The sequence below is a fragment of the Equus przewalskii genome, chromosome 10 (genome assembly GCF_037783145.1).
Source record: "Equus przewalskii isolate Varuska chromosome 10, EquPr2, whole genome shotgun sequence".
Lineage (NCBI taxonomy): Eukaryota > Metazoa > Chordata > Mammalia > Perissodactyla > Equidae > Equus > Equus przewalskii.
Genome location: NC_091840.1, coordinates 47,440,640 through 47,466,176, shown reverse-complemented (window position 1 = coordinate 47,466,176; position 25,537 = coordinate 47,440,640). Strand labels below are relative to the sequence as shown.

Here is a 25,537-nt window from a genome sequence, read left to right as displayed (position 1 = left end):
AGTATCTCAAGTTAGTTGCTTTTAAGAAAATCAGTCTTTGGGTGTATCAAATACCAGATCTTGGAGATGGGGCTTGTGGACCCTGCCAGTTCTCGACTTATATAAACATTTGTAGTTTCTGCTCTCCATGTTTTCCAGTTTAAAAATGAAGCCAGATGTTGTGCTTAGGCACCTGTCCATTGCGGTGGCTGCCGCTGACCAGAGCTACATGCCGCAGCAGGTGACAGTAGCTGTGGGGAGGACTGCCGGCGATCTTCAGGAAATTCGTGATGTGCACATTCCCAGCAATGTCACCGGCTACGTGACACTGCTGGAAAATGCCAACGTCAGTCAGCTCTGTGAGTCAACCAAGATGCTCCTTGCCCTTCTAACTAAGGGGATGGGGAGGGGAAGAAGGAAGTAATATATGTTAGCAGGAAGACCTCTGAAGTGGAGAAGCTGTTGGTTTTTCTTTGGCGATTTGATTTGCTCCTCATGGTACACGTGAAAGTGGTCATTATTTCATCTGTTCAGTGTTTTTAAAAGTTAGAGAAAAGCAGTAAGGGCTTTTTTAATTAAAAATATTTTATTCTTTTCTTATTGGAAAATTAGAAGAATATAGATAAACAAAAATTACTCAAAGTCCTACTACCCAGGGATTGTCACTTTGAACATGTTGATGTGGATCCTTCCAGATCTTTTCTGGTGTTTACATATTTATACGTGTGTGTGTGTGTATGTTTACTCATACACACATATATATACACACACATTTTTTAAAATAAATAATAGGATTGTGTATATATATTTACATATTTCTATACATATCTTTTTACAAAAATGGTGATATTCTGTATGTGCTCTTTTATAATTTTTTAACATGTTGTCCTATCATATATTCATGCTCACTTTTATTCAGTGTTGTAAGAATATGCCTTAATTTTAACCAGCCCATTATTCTTGGGCATTTAGGTTGTTTCCATTTTTATACTATTATAACCTTGCTTCACACATAGCATTTTGGAAATAATCACAATTCTGTGATTTCTTTCCAGGCTTATTTCATTCAGGGAGCCGGAATGCTTCATGTTTTGTCTCATTTCTTCTAATGCTTTCCTGGGCCAAAAGAAGTGTTCTTACTTTGCTCAAAGGAACTGAGGCCTAGGGAGGTAGAGTCTTTGTGTCTCACCCCTAGGCAAAGAAGTAGTTAAGCTTGTGGAGTAGAAGCTTCCTGTCTTATACTGTGGTGATCTTTTCTCTAAGTTGTGTCCTTTTTAACTTCTCACCTCCTCCTCTCCAACCCAAATATGAAATTGTGACAGCTCTTAAAAGTGAGTCATGCCAGTGTCATCTATTTGGACTTAATTATTAAAAAGAAAATCTTACAACTCCTATGAGCCAGCTACTATTTTATAACTAAATCCAAATTTCAGAACTCTAGGAAAAATTCTAGAAATTTTCTGACCATATATTTAATTAGGGTTTAAAAAATACTTTCTGTGTAAGTTTTTAAGACTTTAAATTCCTAAGAAACTTTGTAATGTCAAGATTTAAGTCACCCTTAATTTTACACATTATTCTTATGACTTCTTAGATTGGTCAATGCTTTTTTTGACAAGTTTATTATATACTAGCTCCATTGTACACCTTATTTATTTCTAGCACCAAAGTATATCTTCAGAATTTTCTCTTCCAAATGTGAATTACTATTTTGCTTTTAGTTGGGAGCCTAGCACTTGCTGAACTGAAGAAGTTAATCCAATACTGAATTTGTTGTTTGTGCTTGACAGATGTCCAGATTAACATAAAGCGTTGTCTTAGCGATGGATGTGACACTAGGATTCATGGTCTGAGGGCTGTTGGCTTTCAGAGAGTCAAGAAGCCTGGGGTCTCAGTCTCAGATGCTTCTGCAATATGGTATTGGTCTCTGCTCACATCTCTGGTGACGGCTTCCATGGAGACAAATCCCGCCTTCGTGCAGACAGTGCTCCACAATACTCAGTAAGTCACTCTCTCTGCTTTCCAGTCCTATCAGGGTGCACTCATTCTTCTCTAACCCTTTAGAGTGTGTCACTGAGCAGTCTTTGATCATCAGATTCTGTCAACAGCTCAGTTGCGGGTGCCCTGTTGTTTCCTGTTTGTGCTATCGGCTCCAGTCTTATGACGGGGTCACACATGCCATTCCTGTTCCTTATCCATTGGGGAAAAATACTCACATTTATCCAGCACTTTATGTTAGATAAAGCACTTCAGATGCTATATATTATTTACCTACTTATATTGTGAAATGTGCATGTAGAAATTATCCCTATTTTATAGACGAGAAAATTATGACCATCCCTGAGTTGAATGACCAGGGAGTGATGGATCAGTTTGAACCCAGGTCTTTGGACCCCAGATTGAGGACTTTTTTCACTAATAAATGAAATATTTTTGAGGATACTAAAATAATTTATTTTTAAATGTACACCTTTGAAAATTTTCTTTTAAAAAACTGTTAGGTCAAAAAGGCTCAGTAGTAACATACAAGGTAAAAACAACCAGCTTCAGTAGCTATGAAGTATTAGTATTATATGAAGTATTAGCATTAGTCTTATATGTATTCTATTAGTATTATATGTAATTATATTACTTACATATCCCAGTTATATAATACACTGATATGTATTCTATTAGTATTATATGTAATTATATTACTTACATATCCCAGTTATATAATACACTGATAACATTGTAGGCTATCAAAATATCAGACAAAAAAAAGATTGCTAATATTTGATTCTCTAAATGTCTTTTGAGATTTTTTATTGCTCTTAAACAAAACTTTTCAGCAAATATTGCTGCTGGCAGTGCTGGGTCTGAAGGGTAATATTTGACCATACTCCTTTCTTCCTTCCTGTTTTAAAATGTTTTTGAAAAACATTTCCAACCTAGAAGAACATTGCAAATATAATACAAAGAACTTTTATTTCTTCCTGAGTCATTTGAAAGTAATTTGCCAGCCTGTTGCCTCAGTGTCCCTGAATGACTTTAGTGTGTGTTTCCTAAACAGGAACATTCCGCTACAACCATCAAAATCAGGAAGTTAACATCACTATACATTCCTGCCATCTAATCCTCAGATCCCATTCAAGTTTTCAAGCTGTCCCAGTAATGTGCTTTATAGTAAAAGGATCCAGTCCAGAAACATACTTTGCATTTCAATATCATGTCTCTTTAGTTTCCTTCAATATGGAAAAATTGCTCAGTCTCCCTTGACTTTTATGACTTTTACACTTGAAAATGATAGGTCAGTTATTTTGAAGCATGTTCTTTAGTTTTGGTTTATCTCATGTTTCATCGTGATTAAATTTAGATGTTGTATCTTTAGCAGGAATATCATAGAAGTGATGATATGTTCTCATTGTGTCCCATCATGTGGCACACAACTTCAGATTGCCCTGTTACTAATGCTGGGTGGTGTTAACTTTGACCCCTTGATGAAAGTAGTGTCTGCCAGACTTCTCCACTTGTAAGAGAGTTCTTTTTCCCTTTGTGATTAATAAGTATTTTGTAAGGAAGTACTTGAGACTATGTGAATATCCCATTCCTCATCAAACTTTATATTAGTATGGACTCATGGATTCCTATTTTATTTACTGGGTTATAATCCATCACAGTGTTGATGTTCGGATTGTCCCAGATTTGACCAATGGGAATCCCTTGAGTCTGGTTCATGTGTCCTTTTAACATGTCCTCATCATTCTTGGAACACTTCCTTCCTTTCTAGAACAACAAGATATTCCAGGCTTGCCTTAAATGCTCCTTACCTTAATCCTGGAGTCAGCCATTTTTCTAAGGTGTCTTGGTCCCTTTTAGTAGAAAATGGTATTTAGAAACTAAACTCAGTGCTTTGGGAGTGTTGCTTCTCTCAGACACTCGCAGTGGACACAGCTAGGAAATAGATGTTTGTATATAAATAATACACACGTGTATATGTACACACGTTTACACCTTTTTTTATTTCTATTTCTGTAATACTGAAAACTCTGAGTTTACACCAATGCTTCCAATTCTAATCCAGCACTACAGTGTTCATTTTAGTTTTCTCGCTTTCTGTATTTGTAACTCCTTTCTCTGACAGTGAGAAACCGACCTCCCATCATCCCTAATATGTTTACTTATTTAATCAACCCCCTCTGTGTAACCAGTCTCCCATCTCCCCTGCCCTGGTCTGGACATGCTCCTCACCCCACTCCCACCCCAGTACCTTTTGCAGGGCTGCTGCTGTGGCTGCCTGTGTACAGACGCCCTTTTTGTGATCCTTAAGTTCCTTTGCCTGGTGCCAGGCCCCCCTCCTCACCCTACTTGGTGCTAACATTCCATGCCAGGCTGTCCCTTCATGCAGATGGCTTTCTCACCCTGCTTCGTGCCCTACTCCAGTACCCGACTCTGGGCCACCCGCCCAAGCACACTTTGGTGCCTCCCTTGCACAGCCCCACTGTGTGGACTGAATTTTTAGGAAGGGGAAGAGGAAAAGCTTTCAACCTTACTTTTGTGAAGATATGCCACGTTGTTTGAAGAATGGATATATTTAAAGTTTATATCCCTAAACAGTTGTAATAGTTAATCTGCAGTGATATTTTCACTCCTCCCTTTTAAATACCAGTGATATAAAACTAGTCTAAAATTTAAAAAATATTGGAAAGAAGATCAATGAGGAAAAATAAGTAAGAAAAAAATAGTTTGGAACAAAGGTATTTACTTGTATCAGTGGAAATAAATTCAATAAATTATTGCATGCCGCTCATGTGCATTAGACCTCATTGTGGCTGCCATACTGATACAGATTGTTGTATAGAGGGGAAAAGAGATCAGAGGAGAGTGGAAGCTGATACAATGTTAGCCTTGCTGTATTGTCTCTATTTTGAAATGTAGAAATAAGAGTGTTTCAGGAATTGTCATTATTGTTATAAAGTGGCTATCAAACATAGAATTTTGAGTTATTTTTTTGATACACTTATGCATACCTTCAAGTTGTTCATGGTATACTCACCTAACATAGTTGCTGGTGCAGAGTAGGACTCAGTAATTATTTGTTGCATAAATTTGTTAGATGACTGCTAGGCCAGAGGAGGTAAAGCCGTTGGGAGAATCCGAAAGATAAACTTAAGAGGAGACAAGGAAAGAGCAACGTTAAAGCAGAAACGAAGGTAGAAGACCAAGAAACAGGCAGGAATAGAGAAGGTGATGGGTGCCAGTGTGTTTTGAAGAAAATAAAATGCGTGACGTGTCTTTAGATACCATAGCTCTTAAGATTGCATGTGTGAGATGAATTTTTAACTGTGCTGTAAACTGCTCTGCCTCTGGGGTCAAGTTTTCTAAGAACTCTGGAGTTCTTCTGTAGAGTATGTATGTATTTTGCTCACACTACTTCAAATGAATACTTGATTCCGGAGAGTTGAATAAGCTTTTACAGAGGGAAATGGAACTGTCAAAAGAAAGAGAAAAGAAAGAAAGAGACCCCATTAAACTACTTAGCACCATTACTCCTGGGGGAGAAAAAGTCTGGTTTATATTATTTACCAGGTTCTCTGTAGGAACACTCTTTGTTTATAAGGGATTAATCAAAACACGCTTCTAGCAATTTACTTTATGTCTAATGTTAGATTATCAAATTTGTTTTTGCCTTTGTTGTTCTAATTTTACCGTTTCCACTTCTAGGAAGGCTCTGCAGCACATGCCTCCATTGTCCCTTTCACCGGGATCTACGGATTTCTCCACTTTCCTGTCTCCCAACGTTCTGGAAGAGGTGGACAGCTTCCTCATAAGGATAACTAGGTAAAATCAGGGTTGATAAGGTGGGGTTTGTGGGGGATGGAGGGCATATGTGTTTGCTAAGTCTTTTTCTGTTTTTTAATTTTTAATCTTTTAAAGATCAGCACTAAAAATGATTCATTTTTAGAGAGTGAAGAGAAAATGAAATAATAGTTCACCCATCTAAACTGTGTTATCTAGCAATATCACCTGACCTCAGGAACTGGGGCGAGTGGGGAGTAATCCTCCGTCTCGGCTGGAACAGATATCTTAAAGTCCCAAATGCAGACCCTCTCACATCACTCTGTCCTCAGCCGTGGCCCTGCTCAGCATCTGCTGACCACTACGTCTAACAGGCCTGATTGTCCGTTGACCTGGGAAGGGCTCTTTGAAAGCTTGGTAGAAGGGCTGCTTAATGTAGGGACCCTCAGCTCTGTCTCAGCAAGCCCTGAGGACCTACTGCATTAGAGTACAAACCAGGCCCTGAGCCGTCTAGACAGTTTTAAAAGTTTCAGTGTAATGTGTTAAAAAAGCCAGAGAAGTGTGATGTGGAGTAGATTTCAAATACGTTTTTGGTGATTGAAAGAGTAAACCCTTACCTCTGGCCAAGCCAAATCATTACACTAGGCTTCTTAATAGCAGAGGCTTATTGCAGCAGCTTATTTATTGTCTGTTTATAAAGTTTGACTTGTTAACGTTGATATTATTAGTATTATTTAATAATAGATTAAGGTTACGAAAGTGAGGATTTTATTTCCTGGTCCTCTGGGTTGATTTAGTTTTTCAAAGGACTTTGAAAAAGTACCTCTGGTAAACATAGAGAAAGCCCCTGGCAGGTAGATCTTACTTACGGTGATTAGGTACATGGGGTTTGAACTACCTAGATTTTCTCATGTTTTTAAGAAGTGAAAATTTTTTTGCTCTTTGTTTACAGCTGCTGTTCTACTCCAGAGGTGGAGCTGACTCTTCTGGCTTTTGCACTAGCTAGAGGAAGTGTTGCGAAAGTGCTGAGCTCTCTGTGTACTGTCACTGACCACCTGGACACACACTATGATGCCTCATCCCTCATCTCATCCATGGCATCAGTCAGGCAGAACCTCCTCCTTAAATATGGTAAATGACATAAGCACAATGGACAAGTCATGAGACCATCATTAACATGTGACATTTTGGAATTTTGTTATCTTTTCGCGTAGTTTTTGGACTGTGTCGTTGTGATCATACCATGATTTCTGGATGAACATATCCTCTTTGACTGGGATTGGTAGGGAGAAGGGGGATACTGGTTCATTTATGGCAGCATCAGCAGAAGAGGACCTGAGTGTCCACCAGGCTGTACTCCCAGGATTTACTGACCTAATCAGTTAGGCTTGGTGGCCATTTGATCACAGCCATCTTTGGTGAAGTACAGTAGTGTCACATTCATTGTGTAGGCCAGGAGGGTTGGAAAGTTGGAGTACCTTCATCTGGAGGAGGGAGGAAACTAGCCCAGACATGGTGCAAAGGATCCTTATCTTAGAGCACATCCCTCTGAATCCCCATGATAGTTGGTTGGAAGGACATATGTGGACATACATACATGCCTGATGCTGCTTTCCCCTCCTGGGCCCAGCAGTAATCCATCTTAGCACTTTTCTGCTGACCCAGAATGGGGCCTCCTAATCCTTCTCAACATGGAGTAGCCCATATAGCTACTCCGAGATGACAGCAGTTGGCATGAGGAACAGCTGATGTGCCATCCCAGCCTCAAGTGCTAAAGTTTCTGTCCACAAAATACAGTATCAGATCCCATCCTCTTCAGTAGTAGAGGCATTATTGTGATATTTCTGCCATGATATTTGTACCTTTACCTTAATATGACTTAATAATTTATGTTTAATTTTTGAAGTCAGTAAATCCAGTTTCCCCCCTAAATTTGGAAATGTCATTTTTTGGAGGGGTAGGGGGGTTGTAGCAGGCATGACTGGATGGGAGGGATATGTAGTGTCTGGAAAATATTCTCCTGAAAAGCTTTCAGTTCTTAGCAGTTATTTTGGCAGGGAGCACGGGATGGCTGGGGAGGAATGTGTCGGGGGATGTTCCTTATTGGTAATGCTCGAGTTCTGGGTTGGGTTGTAGGTTAATAGGTATTCGTTATATTGTTAAAACAAAAGAAAAAAGAAAAGTTTTCAGGTCATTATAGCAAAAGTTGATCTTTATAATTCTTGAAACTTTCAAAATTTCCTGAAGGCATTTTAAAGAAACAAGACCCAAAACTCTAAGACATTATTTATATATTTAAATGCAATTGCAATAAAATTAATTATTGGCTCAAAAACAGTATTTTAGGAATTCCCCCCCTGCAAATATGTTGAATCTAGCTTATTAATCTATATCTTATAATGTGCTTTGTTTTTAAATAGTGGTTATTCTAGAGACCTCTTCTTGGAATCACTGTACTTTGTTTCAGGAAAGCACAAAAGGATGATGTCAACTTTTGTCTAATATCACTTCTCTGTTTTAGCTTTTAGACAGGTAAATTCTTCATCGGCAGTCTGGGTGGCCACAGGCACTCCATTTCTGCTGATGTGCATGCTAGTTTTTATTTTTTCATAGCACTAACTTAAGGCTCTCTGTCTTTCCTTTGGTCAGGTAAACCTCTCCAGTTGACTCTTCAGGCCTGTGATGTCAAAGGAAAAGAAGAGAAGTCAGGACCTGAAAACCTCCTTGTTGAACCGTGGACGAGGGACGGTGAGTGGTGGATCTGTCTGTTTCTAGTGACTTTTGAAATTTTGAATTTTGAAATTTTCAGCATATACAATCTTCACTTTGGGTTGTCTGTCCTTCAGTTGGCAGTGGTTCCTAAACCGTTTTCATGGTTTCCTTATTATAGTGTTGTAATCTACTAGGTGTCAATCACCTGTAACACCTTAAAAGTACTTGAGAGCCTTCAGGGGTTTTTTTGGTTTTTGTTTTTTGTTTTTTGAGGAAGATTAGCCCTGAGCTAACTACTGCCAGTCCTTCTCTTTTTGCTGAGGAATCCTGGCCCTGAGCTAACATCCGCTGCCAATCCTCCTCTTTTTGCTGAGGACGACTGGCCCTGAGCTAACATCCATGCCCATCTTCCTCTTCTTATATGTGGGACGCCTACTACAGCATGGTGTTCCAGGAGGTGCCATGTCTACACCCGGGATCTGAACCAGCAAACCCTGGGCTGCCGAGAAGCGGAACATGTGAACTTAACTGCTGCACCACTGGGCAGGCCCTGAGAGCCTTCGGTTTTGAAAAGCAAGGACTCCTCCTCTTGGAGTATAGAAAGCTAACCATCTTTAAGTTCAAATTGTCTTTCTGTTGCATCCTAAAGTTTAAGAAACAGTGGATCAGCAGCATTCTACTGCTGAGAAAGAAGGGTGTTGCTATGGCTGATCTGGCATGCGAGGTGCCTGGGAGGAAGCCGCACTCCTTCCCTAATGTCAGCATGATGACTGCTGATGTAATCTCTTCAACGTTGTGGCAGATTCTTTGAAAGATTTTATTTTTCTTTATTCTCCCCAAAGCCCCCCAGTACATAGTTGTATATTTTTAGTTGTGGGTCCTTCTAGTTGTGGCATGTGGGACGCCACCTCACCATGGGCTGATGAGCGGTGCCGTATCCGCGCCCAGGATCTGAACCAGTGAAACCCTGGGCCGCCGAAGTGGAACACGTGAACTCAACCACTCGGCCACAGGGCCGGCCCATGCAGCAGGTTCCTTTCCTCATCCAGGGGGTGTTCGTGAGTCTCTTCCTCATCCATCTTGTTGGCCAGCCAGTCTCCTGCATATGGCCGTTTTCTACTCACTATACTGCTTTGATACTGCTGATTCAGTAGAGGAAGTGGAATGTTCCAGCAGTTATCAAACACTGAAAGGAAGTGGCCTTACTGCTTTGGATTTGGTTCCCCTTGGCCTTCCTCACAGCAGTTCAGTCCTCACACATTCTCAGTGGTCACCTCTCCTCTATCCTGTTTCCTCTATTCATTCTTAGCACCAGTGAAGTAAAGACCTCTGGGAAGATGTGCTTTTCTCAGTTGTATCTCCTCTCCTTGGTAGTCTTAAGGCAATCTTCCTTCAGTCCTCCCTGAGCAGCTCAGCCTCTGCAGAGATGTTTCCTTTGCCACATCCATCTCCTGCCACACTGAAGGCCACTGCCGGCTGCTGAGTCGCCTGCCATTCAAAGTGCATGGATGGGGTTAGGAGGAGGCAGTGGCAACTCCTTGTCTCTGCCCCACTGGAAGGGCAAGATTACTCTGCCACGGGCACTCTGCATTTTTCCTTCATTCTCTGAAGAAGTGGAATTTTTATCTCTGGCACATTTAAGGCAGAATCTTCCTGAAACCATATATGAAATTTTTTTTTTTACGCTCTTATCATCCACTGAAAGGCCTCCCTTTTATTTTATCTTATTGTTTTTACTTTTATAGCCATTTCAGATCGTGTATCTATTCTTTTTTTTTAAAGACTTAACTTTTTAGAGCAGTTTTAGGTTTACAACAAAATTGAGAGGAAGGTCCAGAGGTTTACCATATGCCTCCTGCCCCCACACAAATATAGCCTCCCCCGTTATCCACATCTGTGACTAGAGTGGTCATTTTTTACCAAGAATGAATCTACATTGACACATCATAATGAACAAAGTCCATAGGTTACCTTAAGGTTCACTCTTGATATTGTACATTCTGTGGGTTTAGATAAATGTATAATGACGTAAATCCCTCAGTATAATATACAGAGTATTTTCACTGTCATAAAAATTGAGTGTATAGATTTTTAACGCTGTTCTAAGTTTGAAAGGACCACAGGTTTTTCTGCAGCTATTAGAAGCATCTGCCAGCTCTTGTGCCTGGTCTGATTTGAATACTTTGTTATTCTCCTTATGTCTTATCTGCCCACCTCTCCTCCCTGCCTTCCACTTCCCTTGGATGAATGGATTTTGTAAACTAGTTGTAGTTTGTGGATTTGTTATTTTGTTGGGTTTCTGATAAGCACGAGAATGGGATATGATGACCGTGTATGAGGAGGAGACTCAGTTTCTCCCGCTCACTCCCTTCAGCACTATCGCTATCTGTTTCTTATAACTCAGGTTAGGTTTTAGTCTCTCGTTCTCCACTGCAAAAAATGAGCCTGAGGAGATAGATGAGATGTGGGAGAGTCCCCCCAGGCAGAACTGTTGGATTTCGAGAGTAATTTGTTTCTTCCCCTTTCAGGGGGAAGGGCTCTGGTCGCTGGTACCGTTCAAATTCCCCAGTTACGGGGGAGTTCCAATTCTGGACAGGAGAACCCAAACATTGACACTCCAGGGGGCTACCGTTCCTGTGAGCTGTGGCTACTGGTCTGGTATTTTAAAGGAATCCTGGATGTTGCCAATAGAACTGATGGGATAGATTTATTAAATTCTTTAAATCTGTGATTGATATTTTTTCCTGTCATTTTAAGAGAATAAATTTTTCAGGGGAGGGCAGGGTGTCAAAACAAATGTAGGCTTAAAATAGCACTTTTAGACACGTGAGCTGGTTTCTCATCAAGAAAAGAAAGCACAAAGGTTTTATTTACTTTTTAAACTTTATTTATTTTGGCCTTAAAAAATATCTTAAATGTGTATTTGGTAGCAATGCTATTTCAAAAGAGTCTGTTTCTGTTGACTTAAATTATTGTTTCAGCTGCTTTGAGACTAATTAAAAGTGCTGACTAATAACTTAACTTCTAGTTAGTATTTCAGCCTTTACAATAGATGTAATTAGAGGCATCCAGACCTCTGGGAAAAGGTGACAGTTCAATAATTGGGATAGTTTTTAGTATTACTGTTAGAGAAGTTGTGTGAATTTCTGGCTACATGATTTCTTAAAATTGTCTACAGAATTACTATTTGATAGAACTAGATTGTATAATAGCTTCTCTCTGGGAATTAGTAAAGCTTCTTTTGGATTTAATTTTCTTGGTTTGGTGACAAATTTTGCATATTGTGTTAGGGAGATTCAGCTTCGCAAGTTTTTATTTTATTGAACTTAGTGTATTGAAGTATGAAGCACAAGATTTGTTTTAGTCTTTTTATCTTGATAAGACAGAATGGGTGAGAGCAGATCAGGGTCCCGGGAAGAATGGTTAGTCAGTGGTGACTTGAGCAAATGTGTGAATTATATCATTTACTGAGATTTGAGAGAGAAAGGCAGCCTTGGGTCTAGCAGAAGACCATTTTTTTGATTATTAAAGGATAATTAATGACAAAAAAGATAAATCATGACTCTTATAAAAATATAAAATGAAAACATCACACTTTTTGTTTATCTCATTAATTAAAGTGAGGGAACCAGTAAGATGTTACAAACAGATCAAAGGAGAATTCATAAAATATCCATAGACCAATAGAAATGCTGAAACGAATTTACAAATAGATACAAACTTGGTCAATATAAGGAATAATCAGCTACACTTCTAGAGACAATTTTTATTCCTGTGGACAAAAATCGTTTGCATTGTTATTCTTCTACAACTTACAGAGTTGTAAAATAGCTCAGAGACAATGAAAGATGGAGATTACTCAAAGAGTGTGCTAAACAGAGCACCCAGTAATCTTTTTTTCCCCATTTCAAAGTTTTTCACAATCTTTCCTGACAGAATATTCTAGAAGCTGTCAAATCCCTGTTTCAGCTTCTGAGCGTGCTTGACTTTATCCATCCAAACATCACACCTGGTTTTAGAAGTGGCTCAGGAATATAATTGATTATTCAGTCATTTGTCTCTTTGAATTAAAGTCACTATCTTTCTAAAACTTTTTATTCCTTTATCATTACCTCAGAGCAGGGCTACCTATATGGCTGAGAAGATTATGCCCCAAAGCAGTTGTATCTGGTCAGTGGTCTATTACCTAGGGGTTTGTCAGTGGGGTTGCATCTGTCCAGAGGGGAGATTTTTATCTGAAAATTTTCACAGAAGAACTGGATAGACTAGTTACCCCCTGCCTCAAAGGATGTGGTTTGTTTTTGTTGATTTTAGTTCTTAGTGTTATAACAAATGAGTCAGTCATCCTAACTTTAGTTTTTCCTTTTTTCAGGTTTTCTTACAGAGACTGGAAAAACCAGAGCAAGTACTATTTTTTCTACAGGAACTGAATCTGCCTTTCAAGTTACAAAGATCAGAATTATGGTAATTCTCAAGCTACCTTCTTTAAGCAATATTACTACCTTTTTTTTTTACTAAGATTACGTTTCAGAGGTCCGCATCATTGATTTCTTATTGAACATTTAATGATTATTTACTCTGTGTCAGGCTTGTAGCAGAAGACAGGGTCACAAAGATGAATAAATTGTTGTGTATGAATGGTGTGAATATGAGTATTGCAAAAGGTAAGGAATTATTTCTTAGAAAGAAGATTTTTTGCTTTTACGAGACAATGTATTTAAAATATCGTTTCATTCCTTTGATTTTGCTTCAAGCTCTTCGACTTTAACCATATTCTGTGGAAATGGAGCAGTCACAGAACTTTTGCCCCTTGGCGTGCTTTATCCAGATCTCTGTTTCCAGGTTCGGCGTGGCGGCATTGGTGCCCAGTGTGGGTTGGTGTTTGCCTATAACTCATCATCTGATAAATTTCACGCAGAAGAACACTTCAAAAGGTTTGAAAAATATGATAAATGGAAGCTGCAGGAGTTCAGGCAATTTGTAAAAAGCAGGTAAGAAGAAGAATTAAAATCTTTGTAATTACTAAGATTGTATACATTCTCTTATTGGTGAAATATGCTTTCTTGTCTTTATAGAAAAGGTGCCACTAACCCATCCTCAGTGGCCATGAGCATTCATTGCTTTCTAACAGCATATTTGAAGACATGTTTGTTAATTTGTTCGTAGACTCTTACTCAGTCCCTTCTGTGACTAGGCGCACACATCTTCAACATGGATGGGTAATGATACACGACCAAATTATGGGCAACCTGACATCTTCAGTCTTACCTAGCCACTGGGAAATTGACCTGTCCCCCAACATTCCTCCTTCTAGTCATGCTTTGCTTGAAAATACTTATTAAGCACCTACTATGTGCTAGGCCTGATACTGGGCACTGAAGATACCATAATGAGCAAATTGGCACAATCCCTGCTCTGTAGAGCTTACTGTTTAGCTCAGAAGACAGATGATAAAATGTGCAGTGTCACAGCATTATAATGCTAGGTAGGAGAGATAAAGTGCTCTGGGAGCACATGACAGAGCACCTGACCTGATCAGGGAGGGCTTCCTGGAGAAAGTATTGTTTATGGTGAGAACTAAAGGATGAGTTAGAGTTAATTAGCCACTTGAAGACGTGGAAGGAGTGTCCTGAGCAAAGAGAAGAGCAGGTATGAGAACTCAGAGGTGAAGTATGACATATTCAAGGAACTGGCAAGTCCCATGTTGCTGAGGTGTACTGTGAGGTAGACAGGGGTGAGAGAGAAAGCTGGAGAGCTAGGAAAGGGCCAGGTCATTAAAGGTCTTTTTGTCTCTGTTTCAGCATTTAGACTTTATCCTTAAAGCAGTGGAGGGGTGAGCAGGGAATAGGGTAGAGTGCGTTCTTGAGGAGTTTGAAAAAGAACTTTGGGGCTGCCCCAGGCCTAGTGGTTAAGTTCGTATGCTCGCTTTGGTGGCTCAGGGTTTCACCAGTTCAGGTCCTGGATGTGGACATGGCACCGCTCATCAGGCCATGCTGAGGCGGTGTCTCCCATAGCACATTCAGAAGAACCTGCAACTAGAATATACAGCTATATACTGGGGGACTTTGGGGAGAAGAGGAAGGAAAAAAAAAGAAGATTGGCAACAGATGTTAGCTCAGGTGCCAATCTTAAAAAAAAAAGCTGAAAAGAAGAATGAGATCAGATGTAGAAAGACTACTCTGGATCATGCTGTATGTAGCATGGATTGGAGCAGAGCAAGCATGGAGGGAGGATAAAATGGGGTGAGGCTATCACTGCCACCTAGGAAGCCAGAGGTAGGGCTGACCTTAACAAGAGCAGCAACAGCAGCGATAGAGAGACGTGGACCCATGTAAGAGATAACTAGAAAGTAGAAGAAACAGGACCTGGTGAGTGACTGGATGTAGAGCAGGAGAAAGTTAGGTGTCAATGAGTTCTAGGCTTTTGTCTCGCGCAGGTGGGGACATTGGTAGTGCCTTTCTCTGAGATAGAAAATAGCCTGAGAAAAACAGGTTTGTGGAGATCTTCCACAATGATGAGTTCAGTTTTGGTCTTGTTGAGTTTGAGGTTCTAGGAAGCCTTTGAGATATCCAGTAACTAGTTGGGTGAACAGATTAGGAGCCTGGAAGAGAAGTTTGTGCTAAAGATATAGATATGAGAGATATTTAGCTGATAATTTAAAATGGAGTAGAAGAGATCATTCTGGAAAAATGTGTGGGCTGGGAAGAGAAGAGACCTTAGGTCAACATGCTGAGAGGCACCAGCATTTAAGGGGCAACAGAAGAGAAGACTGAGAAAAACAGCCAGAGAAGCAGCAGGAGAACCAGGAATGTGTCATCATAAAGCCAAGGAAAAATAATGTTTAAAGGAGGAAGGAGTGGGCAGGGTGTTACATGTTACCTGGAACCAATAAGATCAAGTCTAGGAGCAGACCTGTTGCATTTAGCCTCAGAGGTTGTTGGTGACCCTTGGACAGTCTTGCCTCCCTTATTACTAGTAGCACGTTAAAACTCATGGAGCTGAACCCTAGACTTGCTGTTTTTGCTACTGTATCTCACTTGTAATGGGGTACTGGAGTTAACAGAAGCCTGTGACTGTCATCCAGTACTGTAGTGCTGCACTTTAATGTGCGTATGAACCACCGAGAATTGTGTTAAAATATGCATTCTGATTCAGTGGTTCTGGGTGGGGCCTGAGACTTTCATTTCTAACAAACTCTCACGTGACTCTGATTCTCCTCATCCATGAACCACATTTCAAATAGCAAGGATCTAGAATAACTGCCTACCTCTGCTGGACTTCCTTTAGTGGCATCCCTGACAAATGATTTTTCAACTGCTCTAGAATACTCTTAATGATGGGGAACTCACTGCATATTAAGGCACTTCAGTAATTAGAATATGTTCAGTTGAAATCTATGTTTGTGACTTCGTCTCAGTGGTCTTAATTTCAGCCCTCTAAATGAATTAGAACAAATCTCCCTCCCATCACACATATATGCCCTTTTGAAAGATGCTTTTCTTTTTTAATGTTAATTAGAGATTACATTTATTTTTAAGCAGCTATGGCCCACTTTTGGGACATATTAAAATAGGTCCTTTTCCCTAAACCTGCTATCAAACAAGATCCTTCACATCTTATATAGGATGATTTTTTAAACCTAAATGCAAGCCTATTCACTACTCCCTTGTTGATTTTAGCTCCTGGTTTCAGCCTGAACTACTCTGAAATCCAGATTTGGTTGGCTTACATATTATCAGTCCCTCTCCATTTTGGAAATAAAATGTTAATGTGCATACATCTATCTTCCTGCATTTTTTTTTCCTTTCTCTCTGGTCAGACGTTGGTTAGTCAGCATGCTCCGGGGCTAGCTGCTTGCTGTGCATACTTAAGAGGACTAGTATTCAGCTCTCTTTCCTCCACCTTGCCTGCCACGTGGTGTAGTGAACAAGATTGCTTGTCTCTGCTCTCTGACACCCTGCCAGCTCTCTGTATCTCAAAGATTTCCTTGTGGCCTCCTGAAGATTGAATTAAAATTTTCTTAAACACACAATATTGATAAAACTCGTTGACGTGGTTTTGGGCTAAGACAGAGTACACCTGTCCCATTCATTTTAGGATTAAGTATATCATGAAATGTTTATGCTAACAAAGACTTAGGTTAGAAGAAATGTTTTTTCCCTCTTACAGAACCTACTCTGGGTCTTTTATTTTTTTTCTCTTCTTGCCGTTATTCCCCATGTTTACTTATCCATACAGAATCCTCATGCGTTGCTAGCTTCTTAGCTGTAACACTAACTAAATCATATAAAGTTTTAGCGATGTTACTGGAAAGGACTGCCCTCTTCTCCTTCTTAGTTATCTACTTCCTGAAAAGGGAGTACCATTCAAGTATCCAGTTTTTAAAAAGAAGTGGCACAGAGTTGTGCTTCTTCAGCCTCGAGGCTGAAATGTGTTCCTGGAGGGACTTCTTAAGGAATAGGGAAGAACACTGAGGCCTGTGAAGGCTGAAGTATTCTCCTTTTGGAGCTCCAGGGTCTGAACCCTCTCAGCTTTTACCCTTCAGTTGTGGCAAGTGGCCCACACCTCAGGCTGGTTGTACGTACGTTAGCCTGACCTAGGGGAAGAAAACTAAACCTCCCTCTCCTTTGGATCTTTCCCGAAGCACACACCAGCTGTTCAGTGTGCCTTACTCCTGACTAGCTCATCTGAGATGCCTTGACGTCATGTCTCATTCTTCAGATAAGCCAGTTAGTTATCTAAAGAAGCAGACTTCTCTCCCTTCTCAGCTTGTAGTTTGGACTGGTCATAGTTCCCATTTTACAGATGAGGAGGCAGAGAAATAGGGAAGAAATTACCTCCGATTACCTCATAGGTTCAAAGAGGCACCACATGCCATACCCAGTCCTTGATTGTTAATGAACAGGCCACGTATACAAGTTAAATTCCATGTAGAATGTGCCTTATTCGTTAGACCCTTGAGATGTTTAGAAATAGGAAAATATTTTGTGATTACCCTTGTGTTTACAGGATTGGTTGCTCACCTGATGACCTTGGAGAGGATGATCCTATTGGCTGGTTTGAGCTGGAAGAAGAGTGGGATGAAGCAGAATTCAAGTTGCAACAGTGCAGAGTTGCCAAAGTAAGCGTTAGTGAGTTGTGGCCCTCACATATTTGCCCACTCCCCTCCTTTTATTCTGTAAGTGTTGATTTGGGGTATTCGGTTTCAGCCCTGTGTCAGCACTGGAACCCTGGAGGTGAATCACACGTGATTGTGACCCTCAGGGAGTTCATGATCTAGTGGGAGACCCAGTTGTGTGAGACACTGTGATGTGGGCTGTGAGAAAGGGGCATACAGGAGGCTGTTGCAGCCCAGGGGAGACTGAGCTCACCTGGAATTCACTAGGGAAGGCTTCCCAGGAAAGGTGGTGTGATGCCAAGTGTTGGAAGTTGATTAAGCCATCTTAGCCAGGCTGAGCTGTTTGGGAAGGGATTCACAGGCTGAGACAACAGCAAGTACACAGGCATCAATGCAAGAGAGATGTGTTTCCATAGCTGTGAAAGAAACAGTGATTATCTGGCTTCTTAATCTTTTTTTAACCTCTAGTGTAAATCTTTGTAAGAAGCTTAAATTAGAGAAATAAGAACTATCTTTAGGGCTTATACATAGTAGGTGCTCAGTAAATATTTATGCAGTTGAGTAGTGAATTCTGAAAGGCCCTCAACAAAGGAGCTTTCACTCAAGGAGCAGATAGTTTGCACAGAAGCTGGGCTTTAGAATGGCTTTAGCTTTGCGCAGACAAGGCTGTGTCCTGGACTCCCAGCGCATGGGTTGCAGATGTCATTTGGGGGATTTGAGATGATTCCTTAGGGCATTGACTGTTTTCACCATATGTCTGATTTCTGTTTAAAACTGGCTGTGCCACAGAGCCGGCGTGCTGCTCTTATTCGTCCTCTCTTATCCTGTTTTTGCCTTGAACGGGCAGGGATGCCATTTCTCTTATTGTGATCTTTCCCTAAACCTGATTTCGTTCAGCGTTTGTATTGTCTTTTTTCTGTTTGTTGTGGATGCTGGACTTATATTTTGTATCCCTAGTGCTAGGCATAGTGGTACCTGACATATTATTAAAGTCACAGGGAGACCTTCCCAGAAGAGCCTTTATCTCCCTTTCATCAGTATCCAGGACGTCTGAGTCTTTCTCCTTAAATCTCTCTTACCCTTTCTAGTATTTGATGGTGAAGTTCCTCTGCACCCGTCAGGAGTCGGCAGAGCGCTTGGGAGTACAAGGCTTGAGCGTCAGTGGGTACCTCCGGCCTGCGAGAACAGAAGCAGAACAGAGCGTTGTCTGTGCTCGCTGCAGAAAGGACACCGAGGAGCGTGTCTGTGGGGCCACACTGCTCCTCAGGACTCTTCAGTTCATCCAGCAGCTCGCCCACGACCTGGTATTGTTTCCTCGGTTGTTAGACCTTGTTCCTTTGGGAAAAATAAATAACGGTGTTCAGGGAAATGCACACCAACCAGTGAAATGTGGTCCTGCTGAAGCCACGCAGTATGAATGAGCATGGCTGCATCGTGCTGCTGTGATGATGTTGGAAGGCCAAAGGGAGTAAGGTGTTGGCATTGATGGCATCAGTCAAAGACTAAGTAGCATGTGCCATCCCTGTGAGGTTTCCTGAAATAGAACTACAGACACATCTTAATGATTCCCACCTGCAGTTGCTGGTGGTAGACAGGAGAGAGAAAGCAAGTTTATGGGGTTTATGTCTTTTTTAAGTCCTAGGAGAATTATTCCTGAAGTGTAGGTGAATTCTGTTTGTTTACTAAAAGTACCAAAATGATGTCAGGACTTGAAGTCATTTGTGTTTTTGATACTGACTTCTGCAGTCACTAATAAAAGCATAGTGACAGCTCACTCAAAGGAATATTCTTGCAGCCATCCCTGTAGAGAACACGGCCTACCTCAGGAATCCGGTGGTGGCCTCTCATGTGTGGCATGCAGCAGTGTCCACTCTTGACCTTCATTCTGCTTCAGGGCACATTTGGGTGACTCAGTTTATATGTGGTTTGTTTGGTCTTTGCTGTTCAAGCTCTGCTATCACAGCAGAAAGTAGCAAATGAGAGGGAGGTGCTTAGGGACAGCAGGAGCGTTTACAGTGGAATTGACCTTTCAGCCTACTCTGCAGGGAAGGGGTCGAAACATGCTAGAGTCCTGGACAGTGATCGTCATCGAGGAAAGGCTCACTTGTGTTCTGGCTGCGGTGGGAGCCTTCATGGATGTGTGTGCGTGTGTTAGGTGTATGTGTACATTTACATACATAGCCACATACCCACACACACCACGCGCGCGTATATATTTTAGAAAGTTTCACACGAGAAATAGTTGTTCATAGACTTTTTAGCAGTTAAGAGTAAGCATCACTTATATGGGAATTTTACCCACATGGAGCCACTTCATCTCTTAACAATGAGAAGTAAATGAGCCATTACAATATTTCTCTAAGTGCATTTTTCAATTTTTTTTTTCTGGTCTATAATTTTTTAGGTGCAGCAGAAAGAAAGTGGCTTAAAATATAAATCTTTTCTGGACTTCGCGGGTCTTGACTTGCAGATCTTCTGGAATTTTTACAGTAAATTAAAGCAAAAGTAGGTCAGAATTTGTTACAAGGTGATAATCATATAACCACAACTGAAAACACTGAATTTTGCTATTCTAAATGGACAATTTTTTTCTTCTAAGATTCTTTACTTTCCACTAGTTTATATTGTTCTGATTTGAAAGATTTGGTTATGGGAAATAGCACCTAGAAATAACAAATGTAATAGTATTATAGAAACGTGTTATTGCTGGGCAATGTTTTCACAAATGTTTTCTCCTTTGATCTTCGCTGCAACCTTATGGGGTGAACGGGTCAAGTGTTAAGAGTAGTATCCCTATTTTACAGATGAAGAGACGGGATCAGATGTGCATTTCCTCGCCTCCATGGTGGGCTAAGTCAGATGGGGTCTGTATCTTCAGACTCTCCCTAGTGCAGAAATCTTTCCTTTCCCCCTTCCTTCCTCTCAACTGGCATTCTTTTTGCCGAGCCTGATGCCTAGAGGAAAGTCCTTTGTAGACAGCTATTTGGCTTCGGAGGGTAAAAGCAACGTGCCTTTTTGTACTCTGATGTTCTTTATCTTTCTGTAGCTCGAGGGAAGAATGCATCTGTGCCCAGACCCTGCTTCTGCAGCTCCTCCAGAGCTGTTTCTCAGTGCTGCAGAGAGACGCGCCGGCTGCCTCTGAGGATGCACAGGCTCGACGCCCGAGCCCGGGAGGAGTGGAGGCTGCCAAGGAGCTCTACACACACTTATGTGGTGGTAGGAGCTGGGGTTTTTTCTTTAACGTGACTCTGTGCTAGTAGCCTGCAGGGCCTCTTGCTGTGGAGAACAGGGGGGTCCTGTGATTATGCAAGCCCAGGGAAGAGACCGCTTCTTTGGAAAATGAGTATTTCTCTTGATCTTCTTTTGAATCATTATTTGAAATTTCCTCCTCAACATCTTCCTCCTGCTTTCTAATATACAGATGTGTTATATTGAGAGCAATTATTATCGCACTCTGCAGTCGTTACTTCAGCTAAGACACTGGGATGAGGCTGATAGATTGAAGAGGAGAAATTGTAATGATAAATTTAAAATAAAACGCATGTGATCATCTGAAGTTATTTTTAAGGCTTTGCCAAGTTGTGTTTCAAAAGAACAAGGAAATAAATAAAAACTGGTGTATATAGTCTTTATTTTAATGTAAACAAACAAACAAAAAATAATTTCCTTATACTGCCTGGCATATACTGAAGTATTTCTTTGCTCTGTTGTTAGCTACAAAATGGAGAGTAGTGAGCTTATAGGCTAGTTAAAGTAGATACCATATATATTGAAAGTGAATAGATGGAATATGTTGAAGTCGATTCCATTGTTTATTTTTGTCAGTGGTGGATAGGGTGGATGGAGACTCTGTGCCTCTGGAAATATTGAAACAAGAAGTCAGGAATACTCTTCTCAACGGGGCTGCCATCTTCTTTCCTGATCGACAGACCCGGCGGAACCATCTCTTCACCATGATGGTAATTAGTTACGTTAACTGTATGGATTCTATTTCTTTAGTTTATTGGGATAAAATTTGTTAGTCTTTGTTTTCTCTGTGTATCTTGTCAGTTTCAATTTCCTAAATGTATTAGAGGGCCTGGCAAGTGCTATAGGACAAGGAAAAGAGATTTTTTAAATAACAATTGGAAAGAATAAAACAAATAATAATTATTTATAGATGATATGGTTATAGATTCTTTTTTATTGTCTGTGTAGACAAGCAACTAATAGAATCACTTGTAAGAGTTTGACAAAGAAAACTAGACAGAGCATTTTAAAAAGATGTACAGCAGCTAGTTAGCAAACATAAGAAAAAAGTGCTCTGTGGGGTGTGTAAAGGCCTGTAGAAATGAGAGGGAGCAAAAGAAGTGTAAAATGTGACCCCTGATGTCAAAGGACTGCGGCCCACTTGGGAACACCTGCCACAAGGGAAATCTGGTCCCACATGCACTGGGCGTTTAGAGGAGAGTCGTGCTGAGGCTGCATGAGGAAGGCTTCAGAGAGGAGGAAGGATCTGTGGTTGCATTTCAGCTGTCTGCAAAATCGGCATATCAGCTCGAGAGACCCGTTTTCACATTGTGAGTTATAGCCGTTGACAGCATCAGCTGACCTGACCCACTGGACTGTGGGCAGGTCTCTGTCCTACTTGTTTGCTGGAAGCATTTACCAGGCAGTTAAGCAAATGATTTTTTTGTTGCATGTGTCCCACATAGAAAAATAGAAAGAGGACGTATGACCTCTTGAATGACAGTGCTGTCTATTAACAGAGCAACCCAGTCACTTTCCCTTTGTCCATCCCTTCTGACAGCAGTGGTAAGGGTTATATTTTCCCTTCTCATGCTGGTGAATTAAACAGCACTGCTGTCATTTGTGACCATAGCTTATCTCTCCCACCCACCTGTGCCAGGCAGGGCCTCTAGAAATCCCCCTCAGTGCCTTGTGTAGCAGCAGTTGTTCAATACATGTATTGAATTAAGGGGAAAAAAAAGTGCCCCATCAGGGGTGTGATTCCTTTACCTGTTGCCATAGGCTGTTCTGGCATATATAGGGAAAGCTTAGATCCTATTTAAAAGCAAACAGAAAGCTCACAAGAAATGCACTCTGTCCCTGCCCTCTCCTCTTGTGATGGCGTGCCAGTGATGAAAAGCACACATCTGTTGGGGTTCATCTTCCTAAACATTTGCATTAAGCTTTCCTGCAGGAAAACTTGAAGATGGAACTCCAGCAGTCAACAACAGTAAACTGGCCATCTTCTCTTTAGATGGGTGGTTCTGCTCCCTCTTAGAGCCAAGCCAGGTCTTAGTTGGGTGCTGTGAGGTGGTCTGCTGACCCCGGCTTTCCTCATGCTGAGAACAGTGAGCAGTGGCATTTCGTGCTGCTCTAGGCGTCTGGAATGTCATGGAATAGATTTTCTGAATGTGCAGGTTCTTGTTTTCTAGAGGAATGTCACTGAGCAGGACCACAAGCAGTCCTTGCAGCTCACTTTCCGCTCACTGTGCACGTATTTTAGGTAAGTTTATAATTCATTTCACTTGTCCAATATTCCCATCTTTGCAAAGCTGTCTTCTTTAGCTATCCCTTCCTTTTCGTGTGCTTTTGGAGTAACCAAGTAACTTTCTTCTTCTCAGCCAAGTTTCTAGAGTCACAGGAGTGGCTAAAATAGTGGTAGAATAAGAATCTTGTGCAGAGCTTAATCCGAGTCCCAGTCATTAGAAAATTTCGAGTTGAACCCATTGAGGATCTCTTGGAACATTTCGGTTTCTAAGTGATTTTTTTGAAGACAAAAAATTGAAGCCAAAGGAGCTTGAGGTCCTGTACTCAAGTCTAAAACCCCAATTACGTTAAAACCTGACTGCAGAAGCACAGAATGGTAGTTTAGCAGAAGACTGTGCTGGGAGGGGATGCGTTGGAGGTTTTTGCATGCCTTGACTACAGACTCTTGAAGGAGGGAAGCAACTAATAGCCCAAGCTATTGTCTGCGAGTCAGACTATACCTGGCATGGATGCCAGACTTAGAGGGCTCTATAAAATGTGTTCAGAGCTGAGTATCAGGGATGATGAAAGAGCCTTGGGGCTGTCATGTGAAGAACATTGAAGACACAGGGAATGTTTAGCCTGGATTGTCAATAGCAGTCATGAGATTAGGTGTCTTTCCCATTGGTGGTCAAGGGGATTTATTCCTCAGAATCCTTCTAAGGACTTAAGGATTTGTGGGCCTGTGCTTGCATAAGGCCATGTGGACAGACAGTGGCACAGACCCAGCTGGAACCATGCCCTTTCTCCTGACCCAAACTCCTCACATCCCATAGAACTCACATTGAAATCTTGCTAGGTTCTTTTTTTGGAACCTTTTCTGTCTTTTAAGATAGAAAGCATGAAAATCCCCTTCCTGAAACAAGGTGTCATGACTCATTTGTGTCCTTTCAGTGATAAGGATCCAGGTGGCCTTCTACTTTTACCTGAGAAAGGCGACCTGGCAGACCTGCACGTCAGCGAAGTACTGGCAGTCATGAGCACTCTCCTCTCTGTTGCTGCTCGAGAGGTAACTGGGGGCTGCTCCCTGTCTTCCTTGCCTCATGCTTTTAGGAGCACGAGATACAGCTGTCACTGTGCCTCCCCTTTGAGCCCTCATTTACAGTATGAATGTAACTTTGTTCCTGTGACCGTTACAAAGGAGCACAAAGGTTTCCCAGCTGCCTCGGCTCCCAATCAGCCAGCTCCTGCAAATGAGTGAGGGGACGATTCTGTGGCATGTTTTTTCTGCTCAGTAGCGTTTTGAGATTCATCCATGTTGATGTATATGCTATAGTTTATTTATTTTCACTCGCTCACAGTGTCCCCTTTGAGTGTGCCACAGTTTGTTCATCCATTTCACTTTGGAGAGTTAGTTGGGTTGTCTCCAGTTTGGGGCAACTATGCAGCAGTAATGATGTGCACATATCTCGTGGTTCTTATTTATGAGAGTTTATCCCTGGAGCTCAGGTGGCTCTTCAGAGAAACTCCAGAGAAGAAAGCTGATGGTTAGAGAGCCACAGAGGGATGGCGAATTGTTTTTTAAGGTGGGATAGGTTTGATTGAAGGCTCAGGGGAAGAAGCCAGAGAGAAGAGGGATTTGAAGATGTGAGAGAGAAAAGAGATAAGCGGTGGGCTAAGGTTCCTGAGGGGCAGAAGGACGTGACATATGGAGCGAAAACCATTTGTAAAGGTTCCGAAAAGCTGAGAGCAGGAGAGGAGCTTTCGTAACACCATCTTTCTTGGTCACTTCTGGGTTGAAAGCTCTTTCCTGACTATTCCCCATTTCTCTAGAAGTTTTTTTGCCAGTGACAGCTGCTGTCTTAGAGAATGCCCTTGGCTGTGAATGGCCTTGTTGTGAACACTTTCTGTTTGTCTCCTCCCTTGTAGTGTGAGCTGTTGATGCTCGATGGGGCCCAAGGGGAGGTTCACTCTGTGCTCTTCTCCCTGTTCTGGTCCGTCCAAGGCAGCCTGCTCTCTTGGTGCTACCTGCAGCTGAAGAGCACGGACTCTGGAGCCAAAGATCTTGCTGTTGACCTTCTTGAAAAATGTGAGTTTCAGAGGAAAATCTATGAAGACAGGTGTTTGGGTTTTGAATCTGTGTGTGTCCTCTCTGCTTTCGTACCTCGTGCCTAGAGTGTGCATATGATTTTCTTTTCTTTGATACAAATCAGATCTGTCTTTGGGGTTTTTTCTTCTTTTTTTCTTAAAATAGAATTCTGTAGCATGTCTTTCTGTCCAGTTTCCTGTCTGAATGTGGGGGTGTGCCTAAGTATTTTATTGGAGTTTGGGTCATTTCGCAGCCTAAACGTTGCCTTTGTAATCATACAGCACTCTTTGATGCTGTCGCACTCTTCAGTAGAGTCTGTCATCCTTGTTTTCCTCAAGCCACCCAAAAAAGAAAGTCTTAAACTGTCAAAGTCTCAAGTTTGTGAGTACTGCTGAGATCTTTGCTGA

General features: G+C 41.3%; 1 protein-coding gene across 3 annotated transcripts in view; it reads left to right on the top strand.

Annotated features, from left to right (window-relative positions):
* Nucleotides 1–25,537, top strand: part of ZZEF1 (zinc finger ZZ-type and EF-hand domain containing 1) — a 112,715-nt gene that overhangs the window by 22,062 nt on the left and 65,116 nt on the right. For all 3 annotated transcript variants that reach the window (XM_070560963.1, XM_070560960.1, XM_070560961.1), the window contains exons 5-19: nucleotides 139–338; nucleotides 1,770–1,980; nucleotides 5,683–5,799; nucleotides 6,710–6,888; nucleotides 8,407–8,505; nucleotides 12,842–12,933; nucleotides 13,312–13,460; nucleotides 17,479–17,590; nucleotides 18,676–18,891; nucleotides 19,992–20,092; nucleotides 20,634–20,803; nucleotides 21,413–21,546; nucleotides 23,008–23,078; nucleotides 23,996–24,110; nucleotides 24,971–25,130. In XM_070560963.1, coding sequence (XP_070417064.1) covers nucleotides 139–338; nucleotides 1,770–1,980; nucleotides 5,683–5,799; nucleotides 6,710–6,888; nucleotides 8,407–8,505; nucleotides 12,842–12,933; nucleotides 13,312–13,460; nucleotides 17,479–17,590; nucleotides 18,676–18,891; nucleotides 19,992–20,092; nucleotides 20,634–20,803; nucleotides 21,413–21,546; nucleotides 23,008–23,078; nucleotides 23,996–24,110; nucleotides 24,971–25,130 — 2,126 coding nt within the window. The remainder of the gene's footprint in view (nucleotides 1–138; nucleotides 339–1,769; nucleotides 1,981–5,682; nucleotides 5,800–6,709; nucleotides 6,889–8,406; nucleotides 8,506–12,841; nucleotides 12,934–13,311; nucleotides 13,461–17,478; nucleotides 17,591–18,675; nucleotides 18,892–19,991; nucleotides 20,093–20,633; nucleotides 20,804–21,412; nucleotides 21,547–23,007; nucleotides 23,079–23,995; nucleotides 24,111–24,970; nucleotides 25,131–25,537) is intronic.